Raw genomic sequence first — 25,047 nt, forward strand, 5'->3', positions numbered from 1 at the left:
AGAGAAAAATCAAGCATAATAAACCCAGCCTGTATCTAGATCTGAGCATCAAGTAAGAATATTTCTGAGTGTATCAGCAGCAGGCTATGAAATGGAAGCCAGTTCCTCCACATGGCAGCTCAGTGTTTCTGCCCCTGCCCAGATCCTGCTGTGTCATAAATGCATAGAGATTGCTGAGTAAATGAGACACGTCATGATTTGAAAAAAGAAAGTCTCCATATGCAAGAAGGCCACAAAAGGACTATTAATCCTAGTTACAGATAGTAATTTCCAGTGATTGTTTGGAACTGGAAGGGCTACCCATGTGCTGAGAGGTGGTTTCTGCCAATGGCCAGAGCACTGCTATGCAGCACATCCACCTCCGCAGGATGTGGACACTGAGCACAGCCTGACACAGCTGTGGGTGCACTGCCAGCCAAAATTTATTTGCATCAGAGCAGCACTTCAGGTGTCATCAAATCTCTGAGAAAACCGTACTGAACAGAGCTTACCATCTGCACACAAGACACTGTGAGCCAACAAAATCCATGCAGCTATGTCATACACTAACCCCCAGGCACCTAAAGAATTTGTAAAATAAAGAAAAAAATGTCACTAAGCATGCAGATCAGAACATGCCTTAACAGGCCATTCCCTATTGCAATTTCTGATCTTAAATCCTTCACTTCCTTGCAGAAGACCCTCCAAAAAAATCCTTCAGAAAATCCACTGTCTAACCTCCTGTATTGTAAATCTTATTAACTTGAAGGAAGCCAAAGGAGATTATCCTCCAATCTATTCACAAAACCTCCCCTCTCTTAGGCAATCAGGCTCTGAGCACCCAGGAAGAGGCTGCCATGAGCAGGAATCAGACAGAGTCTCCCAGGAGCTGTGAGAAGAAAGAAAACCCATGGAATGTGGGAGCACCCTGTCCCAAAGCTTCCCTGGCAGTAAGAACGCCAGGTTGTCCTTGGTGTGACACTAAGGATCAGTAACACCGGAGCTTGTGAACAGTGAGCAAGGGCACAAAGAACAAAGCAACATGGACCACCTTACCACACAAAGCTCCCTGTTTGCTTTCCCCGTCTGCCTTTGGCAGTGGGGCAGCAGTTCTGAGCAGCTACTGCCTGCACAAGGCTTGGTGTAGAGGCAGCCACACTGAGATCTGCCAGTGACTGGGGCCTCTTACCAGAGGCAAAGGCAGGGAGAGCATGGCAGAGGCTGCAGCAGCAGCGGGACCTGCACAGGCAGCCACTCCTGCTTTTCAGTTGAGTAATGCAGGCCCATTTGTTCTGGGTGACATTAATGCTATTCACCATCCATCTCAGACTCTTTAAATTACCTTTTTATGGCCAAAATCCTTTTCATAATTGATAAAAATCTCTTTTTGATATCCCAAGTTATTGAAAAAAATGCAAAGTTTTTTTATTCCTCATTATAGTTTTAATACAAATGTGTTTTTTATTGACGGCTGCTTGGAAACCCTGACAGGCCTACTGAGAGGCTCAGAGGGGTGGGAGAAAGGCCAAATCTTCCCATCCCACTTCTCAGCCCCTCACACTGTCAGATCAATGGCCACCACAGCCCAGCCTCCACTCTGGTGAGTAATGTCATGCAGGAAGAGGAGATTTCCTGCAATGGATGTAACACCCATAGCAGGCATAAGAGGCTCCTGCTGACCTAAACCTAGTTTCCCTGTGTCTGTTAGCGATGTACATGAAGACCAACTTCACAGAGCACCCTGGCACAGTGTTGCTGGAGCGGGCTACTTAAGGACATAACCAAAGCCACAAGCTACAGACAACCTGGGTGTTCAGCAGAGTTATTCAGCATCAGTCCCAATCAACAATGAAAACACCCATGTGCTGACTGTGCCATACGTCAGTGGTTTTGGGCAGAACACTCAACCACAAGGCTGTGCAACACCAGAGGAAGCAAACACGTGTCCTGGCACCTTGGATGGGTTAGATAACACTGCCAGTCTAGGAAGATGCTTCCTAGGGCCATAACAGGATCTGCAGAATCATGACCTGAAGATCTTGTGATCTAGCAGGGTAAATGAATCTTCTCTAGTGTAACATATGGAGCCAGCTACAGAAAGTGGCTCATATTCCCTCATGAGCAACTTGGATGCTGTAAGGACATGCAGTGTAATAGTCAACAGTCTATTGAAGGCCTAGCTGCTCTCTCCCAAAGGGCTGAACACTGCTTCAATAGTTCTGCAAATCAGAAGTAAGCATATGTCTTGCCAGAGCTTAAAATGCTAACCGTTCAAGAAGGAAGGGACTCAGTGCGTCGTCCCTGTCACTGGCACAGCAAAGGCTGCCAATGCTATACCAGGAATGTGTATAGAAATAGGATTAAAAAAAGAAGTCTCTTCTATTCCCTCTGTCTTTTCTTCTACTCCCAACAGTTCAAGGGCAAAGAAGTCTCTTGCTGTGGGGATTAGCTGTGGTCTCATTCTAAATCTTTCCCATCGCAGGTTCAGACGGGCATACAATTTTTGTCTCAACCTGTCAAATGGCCACACGGCATTGCTGCACATCATTGTAGTGACCATGCTCCCAGGTGTATATAGGTACACTTCAACAGTGAATGAATAACGCTCATGCACCCAACCTAGAAAACACTGTGGGAACCTTGGAAGCAATTTAAAGTAGAGGAACCAAGGGGAGGATCCTTCTTAGCCACGGTTTTTCTGCAGGGACAATGACTTCTCAGACAAGGGGTATCTGTTTCTTACCGCACAACACTGGTGCCATGCCAGGTACAACAGAGAGAATCCAAGGACAGCAAAGCCCTTTAACCTAAGGCTGGGTCCCTCCAAACAGCACTGTGAAAATGCATCCTGCTTCACGAACCACAGCACAGGATCTACCACACATGCTTTGCTTACAAATCACAGTCAAACCATTGACTTATCCTGCCCTGCTCAATCAGTGAGCTCCATTACTGCATGGCTGCAGGAGGCTTCTTACAAATGGCAAAATAGTCCTTGAAAAACAGGTAAAAGCCGCAATTAACTGTGGATGAAAAGGATGGTCTCCTTGAAGGTGCTGGCTTATCAAGCAATTAGAAACTACTTCCCATTACCTGCACTCCCCACAAAGCAGATCTAGACTGACATCCTTCCAGATGATTGTCTTTCCATTTACTTAAGCCCTTTAGATGATTTGGCTTCAGCAGAGACAAGCCTTGACCTCTGGGCTCTCCCCAGCCCTTTCTCCCAGATTTGAACAAAGCAAGCTCTGAAACCAACACATTCAATCACTGAAACCAACACATTCAATCACTGTTCTCCCTGTGGAGCCTGTTTTGCCTCTCAGCCTTCCTGGAGCACAGTGAACTCACCAGCAATGTCTGTAGATGCGGATACATGGAGTCAGGATTTCTTGGGATCCCTCACTTAGTAGCATCTGAGACCACCCAGCTTCAGCAATTTCCACTCATCTCTGAAACAGCTTCAGCAACTCTTAGCAACAGAGATGTGAGGATAATTCAAGGGGCAAGGAGGATGGAGATACCCTCAGTGCCATGGCAGGTGAGGCCTGCCCTGGGCCCTACACCAGTCCCTCAACCCCCAGACAAAGTTGAAGCCTGGACACAGAGCACCTGGGCAGCCACACCACAAAGGCACCCCACCAGCACGGGAAAGACCCTACCTGGGACCACACTGGCCTCATGGGGGTGCTAACTTTATCCTCACCCTAATCACCAATCGTACAACTTTAGATCAAACAGAGGAGCTGGAACCAGAGAACTAGCCTGATGGCAACCTGCCAGAAAGGAACACAGGTGGAGGAACTGGGATATTTCTGAAAGGACAGTGGTGAGAGATAGGGAGGGAAGGAGTATCTCTCACCAAGAAAAATTACCTCCAACATGAGTTAAAGCCTGGATAGCATATGGAGTACACAAACACACTGAGAGGGAAAATAAGTCTTGGGGAAAAGTTCAGAAAGTTGATTACAAAATGCCAGTGTGTGAGGATGGGCTGGAAGCTGATGAGCAATGGGCTCTGGGAAGTGATGTCTTGCTGTACACAGGAAAGGAATGATGGTGGTGCTGAACAGGTAGAGCTATGCTGTGGCTTACTGGGATGTGTAATATGACTGCAAAACAGGAGGTATTTTAGGACTAGAAAGAGGTAAAAGTGTGTTGGTGTAGACAGGAGTACATAGCAAAGGGAGGAGATGTCACAGTATCTAAACTCATTATCACTGCATAGTGGCAGAAAAGTGAGACCCACAGAGCCATATTAGGGACTGCACTGGAGCCACAACAAAAAGGCACCAAGGATATTTGGAAGAGCAGGGTTGTAAAAGCTGCCAAGTCATTCTGCAGCCACTCAGTCCTATGAGGAGGGATGCTCTGGAACAGCCTTCATCAGAGCAGAGAGAAGCAGATGTACTTTTGAAACGGGAGAGTTTCACAATTGTCTGGTCAGTCTTAGCAATGAGTGATTAGCTCCTCCAAGCACCTTGTCCATGGAAATCACATACAGAAAGACCTAGAGGAAACCTTCCCGACAGATACTGAAGGGCTGTCTGGCGGAACTGGCTTGGCCAAACTCAGAGGTGCCCTGGGTTCTGCATCTTGGCTCTGGGACCAAACTGACATCACCTCCCCAATATCCCTGTATCCCACAGCCACAAGCCAAGTCCCTTCCAACAGACCTGCCAGAGGGAGGAAATGTTCCTAATCCCAGTGCTGGCAAAACATTTCTTCCATCATTTCTAGTTTCTAAGCACAACAATTTTGTGTTTTTAAGGTGCAGCCACTCTGAAAGATTTATCTTCCAGAGCCCCTCAACAGTCTTTCTCCCTAAATGTCTGGTGTCCACACTTCAACAGAAGTTGCCTGGCTCTGCTCTGCATGCACTTTGTTGAGTAAGAGAGCTTAACTGAACCAGCTATCTTTCCCTGTGTCATTAATAGCTCTGCAGAGAAAATTACAATTGTGGGCTAGGGAACATACTCGTTCCACTTTAATTTTCCACGCTTGACACCTTTTCACTTTCAGAACCTTGTTCAAGCAAGGAAGATGAAAATAGAGGCAGGAGAGACTCTTTCAATCATATCTCATCACCCATTCTTATGCACACAGCTTCTTCCAACTGCTCCAAGGAATACATTCAGAACAAACCCAGCCTGTGGCATCTCCACTGTCTCCCCTTAAGACTCTTACTTTATGGTCTTGCTGGAGATTGTTTCCAGGAGTAATTTTAAAGATTTCTTTGTGAAGCCTCTCCCACTGCTACCCCTGAGAATCCCAAACCTCACCTCAACTTCTTGCATACAACACTTAAGAGAATGATCACCTCCCATGCATCGCTACAGGCTTGGGGAGGTGTGGTGGGAGAGCTGCCTGGAAGAGAAGGATCTGGGGGCTCTAACTGACAAGCAGCTGAACATGAACCAGCAGTGTGCCCAGGTGATCAAGAAAGCCAACGGCATCCTGGCTTGTGTTAGAAATAGTGTGACCAGCAGGAGTAGGGAGGTGATAGTCCCCCTGTGCTCTGCACTCGTGAGGCCACACCTGGAGTATTGTGCCCCGTTTTGGGCACCTCAATACGAGAGAGATATCGAGGTGCTGGAGCGAGTGCAGAGGAGGGCAATGAAGTTGGTGAAGGGCCTGGAGAACAGATCCTGTGAGGAGAGATTGAAGGAGCTGTTTAGTTTGAGGAGGAGAAGGCTAAGGGGAGATCTCATCACTCTCTACAACTACCTGAAAGGACATTGTAGAGAGATTGGTGCTGGTCTCTTCTCACAATTAGCGATAAAACAAGAGGGAACAGCTTTAAACTTGCAACAGGGGAGGTTCAGACTGGACATTAGGAAAAAATTTTTCACAGAAAGAGTGGTCAGACAGTGGAATAGGCTGCCCAGGGAGGTGGTGGAGTTACCATCCCTGGAGGTGTTTAAGGGTCTTTTGGATGTGATATTGGGGGATATGGTGTAAGGGAGAACTTTGTAGAGTAGGGCTGATGGTTGGACTCAATGATCCCAAGGGTCTTTTCCAACCTGAATAATTCTGTGATTCTGTGATCACTTAGCCAAACCACTGTGTAGAAAGGCAGCATCTGCTCACTACTGATTATTTTTATCCCAATGATCCCTGATAGGTACACAGATTCCCCCTAGACTTAAAACAGGGTTTGACAGGGCAACCCACTAGTAAGCACATATGATGCTTCTCCTTCTACGTCTGATCAGCACATATGCCATTTGCCTTCAAATCAGTCCATTAGCTCATGCAGCAGAGCTACATGCTCCAGCTCCCAGTCTCCAGCCATGATGCCATACTGGAATGGAAGACCCCCCATCAGCAGTGTCACACAAGTCTGTATAGTGACAACAGAGCCATGTTGAACTACTGTAAACCTACCTCACAAGCCCTCTGACTTTGCTCAAAGATCAGTCCCATTGGCATGGTCTCCATTTATGGCAGCTTTCCCACAAAACCACTCCATTTGTCAAACAGCCACGCCTCTGGTGAGACTCTTAGGTCACATCAGAAAACAGACTATTTCTAATTGTCTGAAGATACAATGCTTCTATACACAAAATGAGCTTTTTTTGATCTTCATGACCTTTTGCAATCTCTTGCCTAATCTGTCATCTTGTCACATTCCTCCCCAAGTATCTCTGTATTTCCAGTTCTGAATTTCTCCCATTTGTTCTGCACTGATCCAAACTGTATGTAATTACTTCTTGCCTGCACTTGAGATTCATCTGAGCCTGCTCTTGTGCCTGATGGGGGAACTGGAAGCCTTACCACTGAATTCGAGAGCAGCAGAGTTAGGCCTATGTGTCCTGGGAAGGTTCCCTCACTGTCATTTTCTCTTCTATTTCAATTCATCTGCAAGTTCCCAGGTGTGATGCTGTCCCCAAGGGGGAAGGTTTCAGGACCCCTCTTTGCACTCTCCTTTGCCTTGACTTTTCACCTTGCCCTTCTGCCATCTATATTTCAGCTAAGTATATCATTATCTAAAATGTACTGACGATGTAGCTACGCTGGAATTAAATTTGTTCTTGAAGTAACCCTATTAAATCCTCTGGGATCCAGCAAAGAACACTTTGGTGCATTAGGTTCCCCAAATCCTTTTTTTAAATACCTTGATTTGGTACCTTGTAACTAATGGACACAGGCATTTACCTCGGCTTTTAATACTTCCCAGTTTTACCAGCTCCTTTATTTTTATATGTCATTCTCTTTATTTCTCTCTTTCATAGCGTTTCCTTTCTGTCTATTTCTTGTCATTTCTATCTTTTTTTCCTCCCTCCCTCTGTCTCTTCAAAATTAAATACTGCCCAGAACTGCCCATGTGGGTGAAGTGAATACTAAGAGGGAAGGCTGCTGCGGAGACTGGATTCGAGCTGCCTCACTGGGAATCAATGATGCATGGAGGGTTCATCTAGCTCCCAAAAAGCTGAAAGAAACCAAGGCGTATCAGTGGCAGCTGAACACACCCTTGAGACAAAAGAAAACTGCCCACCTCCAAGCACCTGCCTCATCCTCTGAGAGATGCCACACAAACTGAGCCAGAGGTGGCTGCTGTGGTAATTTAATGGGGGCTAACCTTGGGGTGGCTTTCTGCAGCTCCTGGGGAAGGGAGACTGCCAGATGGAGGCCCACGGAGCAGCAGGGGTCTGCAGGGAGCAGACAGCCTGCCCTTCTCCGTCTATCCACTGAGCTATGAAACACAGCTGGTACCAGCCATGCTACAAGGGTGCGGTGCCATTAAACTGCAGGGAAACAGTAATTGTCATTCCTGACTAGACAATACCTAGACCCTTAAACCATACACAGGCAGACCCACCCCATCCAAATCTGCCCATAATATACCCACTAGGTACAAATACTTCACTTACCCCCTCATGTTCCCTGCCATACCTCCTTACCACACAGCCAGACAGCCCAGAACAGCTCCACAAACCTCTATATAAGAGCAACAGCAGATATCCACACTTCTTCCCTTCTTCAACCTCATGTCTTCCTCCCCATCACATGCACCCTCTCTACCACTGCCTTTGCACACTGTTGCCTCCTGCCTCCCTCTCACCATGTCAGTTGTGATCCTTGAAATGTCTCTCCTCAACCTGGGCTGGAGTGTAAGGAGACATCTTCTTGTAAGGGGCAAGATGCAGAGTAGCAGAACACCCTCTCTAAATACTGCAGTTACTTCCCTTACATCTGATGAACACAGGCACCTACCTCTGATCTCAGTGCTGTGGGCTGCTGAGGGTTAATGATGACACAGCCTCCTGGGCTACTGCGTTACCTGACTGCAAACACCAAAACTGATTTATGGTATTATTTTCTTTGGGGGTTAATTAGGGGCTCAAGAAAGTAAAGGGCTGTCAGTGCTAGCTGGAATTGGTCTAGTGCAGCCAGGGGAGAGCAGTCGTCTCTCATAGAGCTCTGCTAATATATCTTTGTCCTGAACATCAATACCTCCAGCTCACACACCTCTGTGTGGCAGACAGCCCTCCATCCTGAATTCCAGCAACCCTGTTAGTCTTGGCATAACCTTTGGGGTACGCTGCTCTGTGAAGTCCTGCCATTTCCACCTGGCAGCTTTCACACTCTTAATCCTCTGTTATCTTCTCCTTTCCTAAGCTTGCCAATAATGCCCATCAATAGACAGGGAAAATTCACATGGCATTCTCCCTGGGACAAGGAGGAGATATCTTCCCTTGGTATCTCTTGCAACTGAGAATCACCAGGGACCATCTTGTTCCTGTTTTCCTTCCTCTAGATGCCCATGTCTTGCTGAGGCCCAAGAAGCCAACACAGGCTATGGCTGCCCCCTACCTCTTTGCCCAGATCTTCACGGATAACTTGCTCAATCTCCTGCCTGGTGCTCTGCGGGGCCTGGCTGTGCAGCACTTTGAGGGTGCGGGTGTACTCCTCAGGCAGCAGGTAGTCAAGTGCTCCCAGGTGCTGACCCACCTTGATGAAGGTGCCTCGGTTGGCGCAGCACAGCTCTCGGAGGCGCTCAGCAGAGCGCAGGTGCACCTGTGGGACAGACCAGACATCAGCCAAGCCCTTTTGCTATTACATGCACGTGCCCACATATGCACCTTTTATTTGTCCAGTACTTAAACAGACCAGGGACTTCCTTTCTTGAATTTGTGCATCATCATCTAATGTGTCAGCTAAGTATCAGGACTCTCACCTGATTTAGAGGGGCTGAACCAGACCAGGGCAAGATTCTCCAAGAGTATAAGGGGCTTTGACATTTGTTTGCATAGGCACCATGATCAGTGGCAGCACATTAGTTTTTGGCTCTGTCCAGGGCTACATCCTTGCAGAGAGTAAGATGTCTAGCTATAGGGCAGCATTGGTTTGTCAATGTGATCCACCCCTACAACACACAGTTTGGGAACCCCCTGTCAAAAGACAAGTCAGGATCACAAACATCTATGTTAGATTCTTACTGTGAGTGTGATGAATTAAAGTGAGAAGAAAATGACAGATATGATCCCAGAAACTTCCAGGAATTTGGAAGAAGATTCTGTTAAAAATCAAAACTACAGATGTCTATCTTGCAGTGAGGAGGACAATATCTGGGCAGTCCTTCATCCTCCTCAGCTTGCTCTGACACACCACAAGGAGAAACAGTATCCCTCCAGTCCAGCCAGGTCTTGGTCTTACTGCTTACATTGCCAACAAAGTCTGCAGTGACAGTGGTTTTATAAACTAAGAATTAGAAGGCTTGAGAGCTTTGCTTATATTGGCCAAAATGCAGCCATCAAATGACAAAACCAATCACCAACCCCTTGCCTCATCTGGATTTCAGCTCCTGAAGTTCATTCTGCCTCTCAAGAACAGACCAGTCAGTGACAATGATTTATTCTACCTTTATTACTCTCACTAGAAAAGCCTCCTGCCAAGGACACAGCTATATTCAATATCTTTAATAAACTTCAGATAAATTTACCCTGATACATTAATAAAATCTAAACAAATCAATGACAAAAAATAACTCTGCACCATCTCCTGTTAATGTCTGGCACCTATCTGTATGAAGGCTCCTAATTCCTCTGGCTTCTGTGTCAGAAGACATTAAAGGTCAAAAATCCTGTGTCTGTAGACTTCATCTGCCCAAGATCCTGTGGTGAGGGACTCTAACAAAGGCCTTGAAATACATGTCAGAAAGGAACACCACCACAAACATACATGAACATCACACACACACATTTGGTGGCTAACTTTGCTCTCTGTGCAAAGCAGTGCCATGTCACATCACAGGACTGGGCGAGTATCTCGCATTTGGAAACACGTCAGGGGACAGACTGAGTGCTGACCTTCAAGTGCAAGAAATACAGCCCTAAGGGACTGTGAGAAGAAAGCCTAATGTGTGAGTCTCACACTCAGTGTGTGAGACTTGACAGCTTGATGCACACATGCACACACACACTTTGCTAGATGAGTGTGCAGGGGCAAGGAGAACTCACGCTAGGTGAGTATGAGCCTTGCCCAGCATATTGCCTGCTCAAAAGCACTCGCAAATACATAGGCAGAAAATAACATCCATGAGCATGCCTGAAGTCTCTCACATTACTGTGCTGCATTTTACACACCAGCTTTAAAGCTCCTGCTGTAACATGCAAGCCTCTGCCCTGGCTGCTTCCCTGCTCTCCTCTCTTGTGTGTGGCAGGGGCAAAAGCAGACCATAAGGTGACAAGGTAAGGAAGCTGGGAAAGAGGATGAGGGAGCAAGAGAAGCAGGGAGGGAGCAATGGGATGAAAGAGGAAGGCAGTGGGATGGAGGGAGCCAGCTGGGTAGTTTGTTACAGCACCGAGAGTGCAACCCATTACAGGGCAACAGCTTTTACACAGCTCCAATAATCATCCTCTGTCCACTGCATCCAGCCATGCAGGAAACCCCCCGCCAGCAGCGAAAGGGACTGGTAGCCAGCCACAGCCCAAGCACTGGCGAGAAACAGTGGCAAGGGTCCTTGCAGATGCGCTCCAAAAACCCCAGCACTGAGCACGAGCCAGCACAAGGCCCTGTGATCTCCCACAGGCACACCAGAAACCCATCTAATGACTCCAGGCTGCGGCAGGGTTCAGGGCAGAGCAACAGCAACCCTGGGGCTGTAGCACAGTGCTGGGCATGAGGCCAGGCAGCCAGCTCAGGATACAGGTGCTGGCTCCAATGCACCTACCCACCCCACATGGGTCACCACGGAAGATGGAAAAACCAGAATGGAAAACTCATGTAGCTGAAAATGCAATTGGCTGTAGACACACTTGGATGCAGGGTGTATCTTCATGTTGATCACTGCTGAGAAGGAGGCAGAAATAGACTCTCTCTCCTCTAGCACAAAGAGAGAGGAAATTTTGGCCCTCCCAAACTTATCCACCCTGTAGAGAACCCAGTTGGCCTCATGGACACAGCAGTCCTGGCCAAGAGAGACAAAAGCATCCTTACAGAGGGCTCCAGGAACAAAACAGAACAAACCCCCCATGCACAGCATCATCCACCATGTTCTCACAACTGGCTTGGCTAAAACTCCTTAGAGACAGCTGCCCCAGCTGGCTGTTTGGACCAGGGAATGCCAGCTCCTGCCCCTCCTAAAAAGACAGAAGATGACCAGGCAACTTGCCTTAGAAGAAAGAAATCTATCTGTAGCCCTACATTTTATAAAACTCCAGTCCACATTAGAGGCAGAAGTACAGTGAGAATGAAGTAGAACTGTGAACACAGCTTCCAAGGTCTGTTTTCTTATCAACCAGGTCAGATTTTTTAGCAGAAAGAAGTTCACAACACTATCTACTAATTGCCTGGATCTCCCCAAGCTAGGTCACAGTCCAGACACAGCACTTGTTTCTCTGATAGATGACCTTCTCCTAATCATAGGCAAAGTAAGAGCGCCACATTCCCACTGCTGTGTCCGATACCATTGACCCACATTTCTGTCCTAGCTTGAAAAAACTGCAGGGTAAATGGAAACCCCTAGAATAGCGCTGAGCTTTTCTCTGAGAAATCTCACAGGATACTGCTCTTTGTTGCACAAGCAATACCTTGAAGACTCTTCTTATCAGGGAAAAGATCTGGGAACAACAGCTAGTCAGACACAGACCCCTTGTATGCAACAGGCCCAGGAGCATTCTGCAGAGAAAGGAAGCATTTCACATACCAAGGATTACCAAGAATAAGCCTCCCTCAGGAAGCACTTCAGATCACAAATGCTATCTGAGTGTGTATATGGTTCTTTCCTCAGTCCCTATGGGCAGCTCTTTCTGTCTCAAACCTCCTTTCTGAATTTCGGCAGGACAAATTCTCCATTGGTCCACAGCATGGCTGTCAGACTCATGTGGTTTACCTAAACCCTGGGTAGATTAAGTTTAACAGTGATTACTGAAATAGTTCCAAATGGGCCAAAGCAAAAGTAACAACTGTCAAGTATGGAGAGGAGGCACCTCTGAGATGAAGCACATACTCAGCAAGCAGAGCTGCAAAGGGACATTTTTTAATTTACCCTTGATGTACAAGCAGACCTGGCTTCTCAAGTCATTTTGATGCTTTTGAAGGAGCCTTTACTCACAGAGACCTTGGCAAAGAACTGCTCTTCAGAGCATCAGATGTGCAAATGTCACAAATTGGCAGATGCTAAACTGGTCTTAAAAATAAATAAATTAATTTAGAAGAAAATAAATACCAAAGCTAAAATATACTGGTGAAAACTTGAGCATCTGTTAACAGACCTGGTGACAAAAGGGCTCAGAAAGGCCACTAAAGACAGTAAGTGGTGGAAGCCACTCCTCAAAGGAAAAGTCTTTCAGAAAAGTCATTCCAACCCTGAAGGGCGTACTCATAGCTGGCAAAACATGAAATGAGGATTAGGAATACAGAAAGAAAATCTGAAATGCAATTATTCAAAAACATAACAAACAAGTTATGAAAATCCTGCTAGTGCTGCCTCCAGGAACACTACAAACGCAGACATCTCACAAAGGACATCAGGCTGGATTTTGCCCACAGGTCAGAGCTAAAAGGGCTGCTCCTCCTCTCCCCTCCATACCAGACAGCACTCTTGTACAGGTGAGCAGGAACAACTCCATGCCATATGGTGCCGCTCACCTACTCCCAACCTGAGCAAGGGAAAGGAGGCGCCTTCTCCTGCTGCAGGCAACTTCCTGCACCGGGCAGGACACTGAGGAGAAACCTGCCCACCGCTGCTTACAATGGAGATACACTCTCCAAGACAGTATTTCAAGAAAGATGACTCCAGAAAATACCTTGAAAACTTCAACCGTATAAAAATTACGGATTAATTCCAAAAGTAGCTGAGATGCCAATAATCATAATAAAAAGGGGATCACAGATTAAAACCATTAGCTTCCAGAGGACTGAAGGGGAACAAATGTTGCCCTCTTTTTAAGAAAAATCCAAATAATCTTGGAAACTATAGTCCTGAAAATTTTTATTCTAAATTAGTTGAGACAATAATTATAGAGAGTACTAAAAATCATCTAGCTAAATGTGATACGACTGAAAAAAAGTCAACAGTGAATTTTGAGAGGGAAAAAAATCATTCTTCACTAGTCCACTAAAATACTCTGAGCATGTTAATGCAATGTTCAATAGAAGAGAAAAGGAAGATATTTACTGGGACTTTCAATAGATTTCATCATAAAGACTGAAAAAAAACCTGAGAAGATGCAAGAACATCACTTGCTCATTTTATCCCATTCCCAGAATTCCCTCTCTGCAACACCAAGCCCAACACTAAAGCCAGCAGCAGTGGGTTCAGACAAGGCTGCAACATTTAGTGATGTTTCTCCCACAGCTTCATTTCAACCTGCTCTTGAGGTGATACTGCAGAAGCCCTGTCTACATTAGCACCTGCAATGCTGTTACTTCCAGTAAGGCTGAACCAGCACTAGAAACACTGAGAAACGTGATGAAAAGGCAAACAGGTCCAAGTAGTGCTCACAAGGCAGAAGGGGCTCTCTACTATGAATGGGTTGACCCACACTACTCTCAAAAAAAAATTACCCAGTAGAGTGTCCCATTACACCCATTCTTACCCAAAGGTTTCATTTTCCTGCTAGCAATCTGGCAAAGGAGAGAACGGTGCAGTGACAAAACCTGCATGAGATGCAACAGAAATTATCCTACCAAGTCCCTACCAAAGATAGGTGAACAATCAATAGACTGGCATATCACCATCAGCACTGATGGTGGCAAGGTTACACACATTGGAAGGTGCAGTTTATCCTTCCTGCACACACACATGGGCTCTAAATTGATCATATCCACCTAACACTTGGATCATCATATTGCTGTGAACAGTTCAGTTGAAGGCACCTGATCAATGCACAGTGGGGGTCAGGAAAACCCAAACAAGATGTTTTACTGTGTTAAAAAAGGAAAAAAGAAAAATATTAAAAATATCAAAATGTCATTGTCTGAATTGAAAGAACCACCTCACCTTGGATTCTCGACATCCCATCACAAAAAGAGGTACACAAGAAAAAGAAGGGGACAGAGAAGAACAGGGAAAAATTGATCATGGACTTGAAAAGAGCGTTAAAAAAAAGATCTGAAACGTTAGGGGACTGTTCAGATTAGAGAGAGTTGATGCATAAGAGAGAAGAGTTATAAGAAATAATAAAATCTCCCATTTGTATTTCCAGCTCTCATGAAACAGCAAATAATAGGGCATTCCACAAAGCAACAACTTTTTAAAAATTTTTTTTACATCTCATTTTGCACAGTATAGCATTAACCAGTAGCACTCACTGTCAGAGGACAGAGAAGCCAAGAGCTTAACAGCATTCAGAAAGGCTTTAGATATTTATGATAAAACAACCATACCTGATTTTATATGGAGCTTTTAATCTCTAAGAATGCTTTTACAAAGCTCTTTACAAAACTCAGGATCACTATCCCTCGTTTTACAGACTCATAAGAACATTACATATAATAAAATGTCTAAAGGGTTTTCAACACTATTGCTCAAGACATCAAGACAAAAATTATCCTATGGACTGGCCACAGTGAGAGACAGAATGCAAGTGGGGTGCAACATTAAAATCTTTAAAGAACCTATTTGGTGTATGCAGCTCTCACATTCAGGTTAAATCGGTCACCCCTTCTGCTGGAGTTCAACCAAGGATCTTCTGTACTTACTAAATTACCTGCCATTGCAAGGATTTGGGACATTGATGATGGATGAGACAGCTCCTCCAGGAATGCCTGCAGGAGCAGGAGACTGGACTGGAAGAGCCAGGCTGTCCCTTGGACTCCATACAGAGGGAAGAGAGGCATTACACCTCTGTACTGGGTATCCCCAAAACACACTAAATTGGGGAAGGAAAAAAGTATGTCAGAGAAGACAGGAAAGGAATCTGGTCATAGTTCTTTTCCACCCCTGATAATGACAGGGTCATATGCACATGGCTGGTAAAACTTCAGAACAGCTTTCGATGATCCAGGACAGCACAAACTGGAGAAAAATGAAAGGATGTCCACCTCAATTTAACACAGTGAGAGACTGAAATCAAGTGCCATGCCAAAAGATCTGTGAAGATGTTTAGGGAGGATACAGCTACTGGTGAAGTGAATAGGTACTTGGGTGATTTAAAAGCAGCAACAGAAAACATAGAACCCATTGCAATGACAGTGTAGTTGTGTCTAAGGGGCTGTTATCTCCTCTTTCAACAAATCTGAATAAACATACAGTTAATATAAGCTACTGTAGTAGCCTTTACTGACACTATCAGCCTGGTAATCAAACTGACTGACAGCAGGGATGCTTCAGGGAGACACACAGTTCTAAATGGAATTGTTATTGCCTCCTTTTTGTACTATTTTTTCCACCTACCTTTTACAAAAGCTCATTCATAGGCATACCAGATATTTCCTATTCAAATGCTTCCTTATACCAATACTAACTGATCATACTGCTGATCACAGACAGATCCACATCTTTGGACTGGAATAACTCTTGGTGCAATGTACCTCACTATATAATAATTCATTATTTGAGTAAGTTATGTGTATCAGTCCTAAAGATTTACCTACGGGTCTCTGCTTGCCCATATGAGAGTAGGGCATTCTGTATGTTCCTACTTAGGCACGTACACTGTTACCTTTTCAGACCCATACTTTTTAGTTAGTTCCCCTTGGTGCAAACCCTGGTTAAAAAGACATCCCCCTAATTCTCAGTTTTGACTTCCATAGCTCAAAATATTCCTAGCAGAGATCAAGATCCTTCAGAAATTTGGATACAACAGTTGGTTGCCAGTTGGACAACCAGGAAGAAAGCAAGCTTGCAAAGGATGAAGGACAGACACGATCCCCTAGACTAAAAAGACAATTTCTTAGCTTCTCAGTTTCACAAATACAGGAACAAGGAGTAACTCAACTAGCAGGATGGCCAATGAACTCTGTACAAATGGAAGGATATACATGGTAAGCCCGCATCAGAGAGTTGAAATCTGGTGTTGGTGCTGGGGCCTTGTATCACCACTGCTAAAGACAGATGAAATTAAAGCAAACACATCTCATGATTTGTGCAAAATTTCCCTGGAGATCACAAGCGACTCTTCCAAACCTAGGCCAGCCCATTTCATGCTGAACAGATGTGCAAGCTCCCACCATCTGATCCATCAGGACTCTGAATTTCCACACACAAGCACACACAAACATTGACATCCCACCTATGCTACACATACTTCCACACTCCTCCCTCTAATATCCCGACTCACAACATAGTTCCTAACAATCTGTACAGGTGACTAAGGGATGGCCCAGCAACAGACCCTTAGTTTGAGATACTAACTGATTCAGGAAACATTTACAGTGTGCTAAGGTCCATCTCTTCAGCCAGTCACTTCCCAAGCTGCTCTGGAGAGGAGGAAGCAGTGTTGCTCAACCACAGCACAGAGCATCTGCAGTCACCTTGCTGAACCCTCCCCTTGCTGGCTGGTGCATGCACAACCAGCACTGATTGCTTACTCATGTTCCATCTTCATTTTGCTCCAAGCTTGGTCATTTGTGCTCTGATTATATCTCATTACTGACGACCTTGCTGTAATGAGTTTTAATCTGCCTCATATTAATTAGAAACATTTTCATTAGCCATTTCAATTTTAGGTAAATAGCTAATAGAAGCAACTGAGATGCAATTAGTTATCTGTGGGGCAGTTCAGGAGAAAAATCAGAAGGGAGCAGCTGTTTCCCCTTTAGACACCTCTGTGATAGAATGCACTATTCTGTCTAAGTCTCCTGAACATGGAGAACAAGAAACACAGGGAAGGGACGGTAAGAGACAAGGGGAAAGTAACATGCTAAAATAACCAGGACATAGCACTTCTACAGCTATAGCATTACCTGTCTATTCTCCCTCACTAACAGTTCCAGATCAAACTGCTGAATACAGGAATCTGAGAGTCAAGTCCTTTACACCTACAGACATCACCTTCAGTGAACAGGTTCTGCTCTTGAAGCTGTTTTACCCTGCAACTGTACAACAGGTCCTTCACACAGGCTCTCTTCTGGGGCATGTACACTTATGTGAACGGTACTTACATATAAGGATAAGATCTGATCAGATTTGCATGAGAAGGAAGGACCAGACCTATGTGTACACAAATGTATAACACTTGCAGAGTCAGCACATATCCAAAAGTGCCCTCAGTGCCTTGTTGTCTTGATAGGGTTGGTATACAAAGAGATCTGTCCTGTGCTTTGTTGCAGAGCACCCATGGAGGATAGGAAGTAATTCAACAGCATGGCTGCAGAAGGCAGAGAGACATTTACAGAGGCTGCAGTGAAATTAGGCACGTGTCTCGATCCATTGATCACAGTGCCTGCAGCTCCTGTTACAGAGGCAGGTGAAATGATAATAAATTTGATGCAGCATCTCTCAAAATCTTGCTAACAAAATTAATTCAGCTCAGCTTGGATCAGACCATGTGAGATGGCAGTGAAAACAAGCTGAGAGCTGTAAAGACACCATCTTATACGGCTTTGTGTTTAGCTGTAGTGGAGGGCTTCCAGCCATCAGTCCTATTAAGCCCCATTTTATGTATTTTCAGTTGCTATAAGGAAGAAGACCAACCGAGATGTGTGTTACGTTCACGTGTGTTCCCTAAACAGGAGCTGCTGACACACCCTACAGAAACCAGAGACTACTGGGTGAACAGCAAGAGCTGATGTTGTGCAGCAAAAATTACCTGAAGAGAAAACACTCCCCAGACAGCTATGTCCATGTAAAGAAACCCTGGGAAGGCAGTAGCATGAGGGTGGTCCTGGGCCATGGGAGGATGGGGGAAGAGCCACAGTAGGAATTAGCTGTCACTGAAGCACATAGAGTTATGGCTATGCAGAGGGAGGCGTTTTACCAGGGAGAGGTGTGTAGACATGGTTTCTTCACTTAAAAAAGATCTGAAATCTCAGATAGAGAGAGCAAAACAAACAAGGTAGAGTACATCAGGAGCCATTGTAAGTCCAATGAACCAGTAGAGTAAAAAAGAGAAAAAAGTTTCATGATTTGTCCTCAATAATAAAAAGAGAAGGCTGACCTGGTAACATTTTCCAATTACTCAAGAGGTCAGACACTGTAAATGGGAAGGGAAACTTACAAGGTATTACTAGGGTTAGTGAAGAGGTGGAAGATGAGATGAAATGAGTATCAAGGGAATCTGTTTAATGCTGAATATTCCTGGCCTTCAAAGTGAAGTGAAGGATCCTAGCAGCAAGGATGAGGATGGACATCTGACAGCCTCCTCCCTTAAGTGCCCACACCCAATCCTGCAATAAAATGCAGCTGGAAAAGCCATGGACTCTACAGGATGCACCAACAGACAGAAGATACACTGAAAGACACACAGACAGGTGAGGTTTATCAGTATGCATGGCTCAAGCACCAAAGGAAAGATGGAGAAAGCTCAGCTAAGTCTCATCTAGTTCAGCGCCGAGGGTCAAGACAAGGTAGCTTCACACAGTCTGCTCTCCTAGTGTGGGCGTGCAGGGAAGAAGGAAACGCAGAGGCAGCCGTTGCAGCTGGAGGGGAGAAATCATCACATCCACTTTGTCAACGCTGAAGAATCTGGGCTGACATATTTCTCTTCCCAACAGTCGAATCTCACCCTACCAGCTGCACGTCACAGCTGACCTCCAGTCAGGACCTATCTGAGTCAACATCAGGCGATTAAACCATGCAACAGCAGCTTCTACCCCTTGTACATATGCAACTTCTCTCCTGGGAGGTCACTCCAATGGTCAGGGGAGCAGAGCAAGCGGGCTCCCTCTCTTACAGCCACACAGATGGGCACTAGCATTCAGCTTGGTCACAGAACCCAGAAAGAAGGATTTCCATTGAAGTCTCTCTAAAGATCTCAATACAACCCCTTACCAAACTGACAGAGGCAGATTCCATTCCCCTTCTTTAATCTAAGAAGCTCTGACCTTTAAAGCACAGACTTCTTCCCGTAGGAGCGGTATGCCTGAAGAGGAGAGAGACAGTAAAACATGAAATACCTAGAAGTGATTAAATTGGATTGACGAGGAAGTCAGTGAAGATAACAACCATGGGATTACACTGTCAATTCCAAAAAAACTGCAGTGACTGTCATAGCACCACATCCAACAGATAGACAGTGGCTGTGGTGCCGGTAAGTTATCATCAATGGTAAAGTGCAGTTCTACTTTTAAAAGTGACTAAGTTGAAAAAAAAACCAAAATAAAACTCAAGAAATGTCCCCTTGTTACTCATCAGCTCTGCTCCCTTCTGGGTATCAGTCAGGGTTGCTGACTTCAGTGAAAAAAATATATATATAAATTATTCCAGCTTTTCCATCCAGTTAACACCACACAGCTCCACACCAAGAAAGGCAGATGGTGTCTATTAGCATACCAGCAATGTCACCACTAAGGGAGACTGAGCTGGTGTCTCTTCTGATTCATACACAATCAATACACTTGTTAAACTGCAATTAAAAGGTCAGATCCTTCCTTTCTGCCACTCCTGTGCTTTCTCACTGAAAACAATAGGTTTGTGCAGGTACCAATGGAAGCAGAATGTGGAAAAAATGGGCTTATATGGGTTCCAGTGAGGGTAGCATTTGGTCTACTGAATCCTTACGGCTACTAGGAACAAAAGCAAAAGAGAGAACCTATCTTGGCTTTAAGAGTGCCACTTTAAAATAGCATAAGATAGCAGTTTAATAAAGAAAAACATATGAATATTTGACATGATACCAAACTGAGATGAACAAAAGGAGAGCCCAGGTGACGCTGCATGTTGGCTATTCATTACCCAGAGTAGATTACTTTTGCTCCTACAATAAGCAGAAGGAATTACCCCTAGCAGTATCAGAGGCAATTACCTTTATTGCAGCTGGTATCACAATGAGCAATATTGTACATGTCTCCCCTGCACTTGGCTGTGGCTCACCAAGGCTGTGAAGGGAATAAAACTGAGATCATCTTTATATACAATTACATATTCAACATTTTGCCCTTTCCATTGCCAGTTGCTGAGTTTTCCCTCTCATCTAAGAGATGAATGAGCATCCACAAGGCAGGGATGCTGCATTTGTAAATGTCAAACATATTATAAGAACCTAGACTAAAATAGTCAGTAAAGCTGTTCTAATTTTAAGAAAATGGAGTGTCCCTCCACCTGCAGACTCACTGTCAGCCATTATTTTATTTATGAGGAATTGGGTGCAACATGAAACATTATGAGTGTATGGCGAGCTGGGCACACAGCCAAGAAGAAAAGGAGGAGAAAGCCTCCATCTCCAGGTTACCTCCCATCCAGGAACAAAGTGATCAGTCAGTATTTAAAAGTGGTTCGGCCTAGGACATTCTAAAATAGATTTCTGCACAACTGCCTGTGAAGGAACATCCCTACCCTTACCCCCCAAACCTTCCAGAGAATCAACTACAAATAGCAGAAAATGGGCTTTATCGAGTGGAAATATAGGGTGTATTTTTTCTTGACTTAAAAGATGCTGATCACCACAGATTACTGTGCAGGCACCCCAAGGGGCAGGGTAAGGGAAGACTGGTCCATCACCACCCAGTTACAACTTCTCTGTGGAGAAAACTGCAAATCAGGCAACACTTGCCACAATTTTAAAAAGAAAGCACCATCTAGGAATCCAGAGGTTTTGGTCTGAATGTCACAAAAGCAAAAGTCAAGGTTCTTTTGACAAAAGGGGAAGAATAAAAAATAATATAAAGAAGAATATATAAAAGGCTAATGCTGGACAAGAAAAAACAAAGATGACACTGCAGTGGAGATAATAGGCAACAGGCACTCTCCACCAACAGGCTAGTCAAAGATAGGTAATTTCTAACCTTGGCTAGAAGGTAAATAGTAAACTCAAGACAAAAGGCAATCAGTGCAAAACCTGATGGAAAAATAATACTGACAAAAGATCTTCCAAAGAATCAGACCTTGCTGACATAATACAATCACTGTGAGTAGTCCCAAAGACAAAATTTGCATGCCAAAAAGGACCATAGAGAATTAACACTACACAAGATGGACATGAAGCAAAGCAATTAAATCAGATGCTAGTAATTCAAAAGTAGTGCTATCTATGACTTCCAGCCTCAAACATTTAATATTAAAGCATTTACATACTCCACACAGATATACAGATCCCTTGAAGTACGAAGTCAAAGTGAAACTGAGAGCTGACAACAGCAGGCAGGAGAAGATGGAAAATGGGCTAAACATGGTCTTGATTCAGTCTCTGGAAAAGAGTACAGCTTCACTGTTCTCTCATTAAGGACCCTGTGGCATGAAGGGGGGCTGTGCATTGACTACCACTGAAGATTCATTCCTTTCCTGGGCAGGGACAGAGTGCTGCATGTACAAGCACTTGGCTGGAAGTGCTAAGAGGGGACTCTGGTCCCAACTAGAGAGACCCTTTGCTGAGTCACTACTGCCTGACAACTTGAGTGAGACGTCAAAGGTGGCAAAGCTGAGATCATAAACAGGCCTCCTCCAAGAGCTTCTTTAAATCTACATTATGCCTATTCTGAAGCCTAAAATAGGCTCTTTTTTAACTGTGTGCTCATCAGCACCTGGGATTCACCAGCATCCCATAGTAGCCAGTAACTGCCTCTTTCAGAGCACAATTACCAAGTCTACTTGAATTGCTGTCCTGACTACACATAAATTGGGTGAGCTTCTAAACATAGCCATGAACAATTCAGATATTTCAAACTCATCCTCCCCTGGGCTTTAAGTCACAAGGAGGCAGGGTGCCTCAATCACCTCCACTAGAAGGTGGCAGCCATATGGGCCACATCACAACAGTCCCTGGAGAGCACCCCCACAAGAAAAATTTGGGGCACGTAGTCTGCAACTTCCAGGGGGACACAGGCAGACAGAATATCACTGGCCATTTGGAACTCAACCAGCACATCAGATCAGACCTCTCTGACACAGGGAACCCTTAGTGGCAATAAAGTAGTCCAGATAATGACTTTATGTCTTGTTCTAAAATCCATCAAATCCATAAGGCTAACATTCCTCACTCCCAAGCCTTCATGATGCTGCTCAACCATGACCCAGACAGAAGACATCAGTCCAATACCAACCACGAAGACCTCCCCTCCATATGGCAATGCCCAGACTCAATCTCATTTTGGCACACGATATTGGGAAACTAAAAGCTCAATAAAAGCAAGCTTGGAAACCCACTCTATACTCTAGTCCTAGTTTTGCAAATTCCCCATTCCAACAAAATATGTGTTGGCTTACAGAGAAGCACGTGTTTCTAGCAGTTATACAGGAGCTGTTAGATTTTACTATTCAGTTGCCTAAAAGAAGAAAAAGAAATCTCCTCTGTTGGGCTATTAATCTGTCATAACGAGATTCTTCATAATTAATTTGTCCCTAACAGTTGCTTTGTAATGGTAGCAAGAGAATATTTCAGGAATGGCAATTACCTCTGGTGTCAAAATGATGAGGAAAACAAATGTTCAACCATCAACAAAATGCAGTGCCTTTTCCACTCCCACCCGATGGTGGGTGACAGCACTGCACATCAGAATTACAGTGTGGTTAATTACTAGGCATGTTGCAACTGAGAATTCATTTCCCCTCTTGAGATGAAATTTGTTGAGCAATGCAGGTGGAAGGAGGGGCATCTGCCATGGGCATGGGAGGTATGTGGGGAAGTGGTCTTATCTATACACTGCTGTTTCTTTAATTTAAATGATCTTTCCTTCATTAGCTACACATATATCCACCATTTCAAAGACTTTGCAAAAGGACAGAAGTTGACTTCTTTGTTGTTGCTTTATTGTAATTTAGTATTCTTCAAATAAAAATCGCATGCCTTCATTAGTCTTTCAATGTTAATATGAAATATAATGGGGTTTTAAGCTGTTTCTAAGTGGAAGAGTTCCCTGGGTTTTGTGTTCATTTGATTTCAGCATGTTACAGAACCTGACTGTTTCTGGAGTGAGATTTCCAGGAATTAAGCTAAGATACACACAGTGTCTCTCCAGGTAAGGACCAAAGTCTACCAGAGCTGGGAATCCTGCTCCAGAAGGGGACTGGGAAGGGGAAACCTGCTGGCTCAGCTGCCATTGACACAGGTGTGTAAAGCTGCAGCCTGGAAGAACTGTCCTGCCTGGGGCCGGCAATGCATCCACCCAGCACCCATGTCTCCATTTTCTCAGAAAATTAAGATTGTGGCGAATCTTTGCCACATGAGTTACCAATCAGTGCAAGGCTGGGTGGGGTAAATCCCTATCAAATCTGCTGGCAGCATGGCAGAGGCCAGAGAGGTTGCTGCCAGGGCTGAGGTATCAGTGGGGAGAGGTAAGGGCAGAGCTGGGGCAGGCAGCAGGAGAATCAGGAGAGCAGGAAGCTGATTCAGGCCTGGTAGAGGATGGCAGCACAAGTCAACAGAGAGGTCAGCTGCGCAGGGCTAGTGTGGGAAGCTGCATGCGTTCAGATGGGGATATACCAGAGGAGATGCATCCATGAAGCTTCTTCTGCCTGCATTTTGCTCAGTCCTCAACCACATTACCAAGTACTTGCTACCCTAAAATTAAAACATAGGTTCAAAAGAATCAAACATCACCCTCACTCCTGGTACAGACTCAGTCCCTAGCCTGTGGCTTCTGGGGCCAATGGATGTCCAGGAAAGTTGCAGTGGATCTAACCCTTCTGGTCAAGGAAGCAGGAGCTGATAGAGCTCTTGGGAGTCCTTCACATGCATCAGGTTGCAGACACCTCTTGTCTTCAAGCACAACAGCCCAGTACAAGCACCAGTTCACAGTGAGGAAAGCAAGGTTCCAGCTAAAAGCCTTGCTGTTTCTCACTCCCATTACTCAGGTGCCATCATTTTATTATAACAATGTTCCCCAGTCAAGGATCACCACTCCATATATTGGCAGCAAATAACTCCCAATTCAGACTGCCACAGCAAAACCTCATCTTACTGCAAGAAATACAAGAAATAGAAGCAGGGAAGTTGTCCTGGAGAGGAAGAGAGTCAGAGCAGGCGATACCAGGGCACTGCAGAGATGAAACAGCTCCTGCTGAGCTCTGGAAATGCCCAGCTGTGCTGCCTGACTCTGAACGAAAAGGAACGGGCCTGAGGGAGCAAAGTGTATCTTCACACTTCTCTTCACACAACAGTCCTATGATAAACAAAAGGGAGTGCAAAGCCTGATGCCCTTTGGCAATCCCGTAAAAAACAACTTCTGTTCAGAGCAACCCTACAACAACAAACAGACTGCACAGTTACAAAGTTCACAGGCAACTCAAAATGAGTACATTTTCAAACAGAGATTGCAGGGGCAGTGAAGACATTTTAGGAGCTGGGTTTTTTGAAAAGCAATTCTGCTAGTGACCTTTTCAGTGAATTTACCTCCAAATTCAGCAAAACTGGCAAGACAGTAAATGGATCCAGGCTTAGCAGCAGGCATTTCATAAAGCACTGTGCATGTGTGTATGCATGTCTGCAAGCTCATCCAGATTCACCGTTAAAGGGGAGCTAGGAACAGAGTGGAGGCTGTATAAAGATGACCCTTGTCACTGTGTTTATCTGCTCCCTGTGGGCC

General features: G+C 45.0%; 1 protein-coding gene across 3 annotated transcripts in view; it reads right to left on the reverse strand.

The window, feature by feature from the left end:
• ADCK1 (aarF domain containing kinase 1) overlaps positions 1-25,047 on the reverse strand; it is an 81,456-nt gene that overhangs the window by 42,553 nt on the left and 13,856 nt on the right. For 2 of the 3 annotated variants that reach the window (XM_026849675.1, XM_026849674.1), the window contains exon 4: positions 8,797-9,000. The exons of the other annotated variant lie outside the window; for it this stretch is intronic. In XM_026849675.1, coding sequence (XP_026705476.1) covers positions 8,797-9,000 — 204 coding nt within the window. The remainder of the gene's footprint in view (positions 1-8,796; positions 9,001-25,047) is intronic. 3 annotated transcript variants of the gene reach the window in all.

The sequence above is a fragment of the Athene cunicularia genome (genome assembly GCF_003259725.1).
Source record: "Athene cunicularia isolate RWA chromosome 5 unlocalized genomic scaffold, athCun1 chr5_part1, whole genome shotgun sequence".
Lineage (NCBI taxonomy): Eukaryota > Metazoa > Chordata > Aves > Strigiformes > Strigidae > Athene > Athene cunicularia.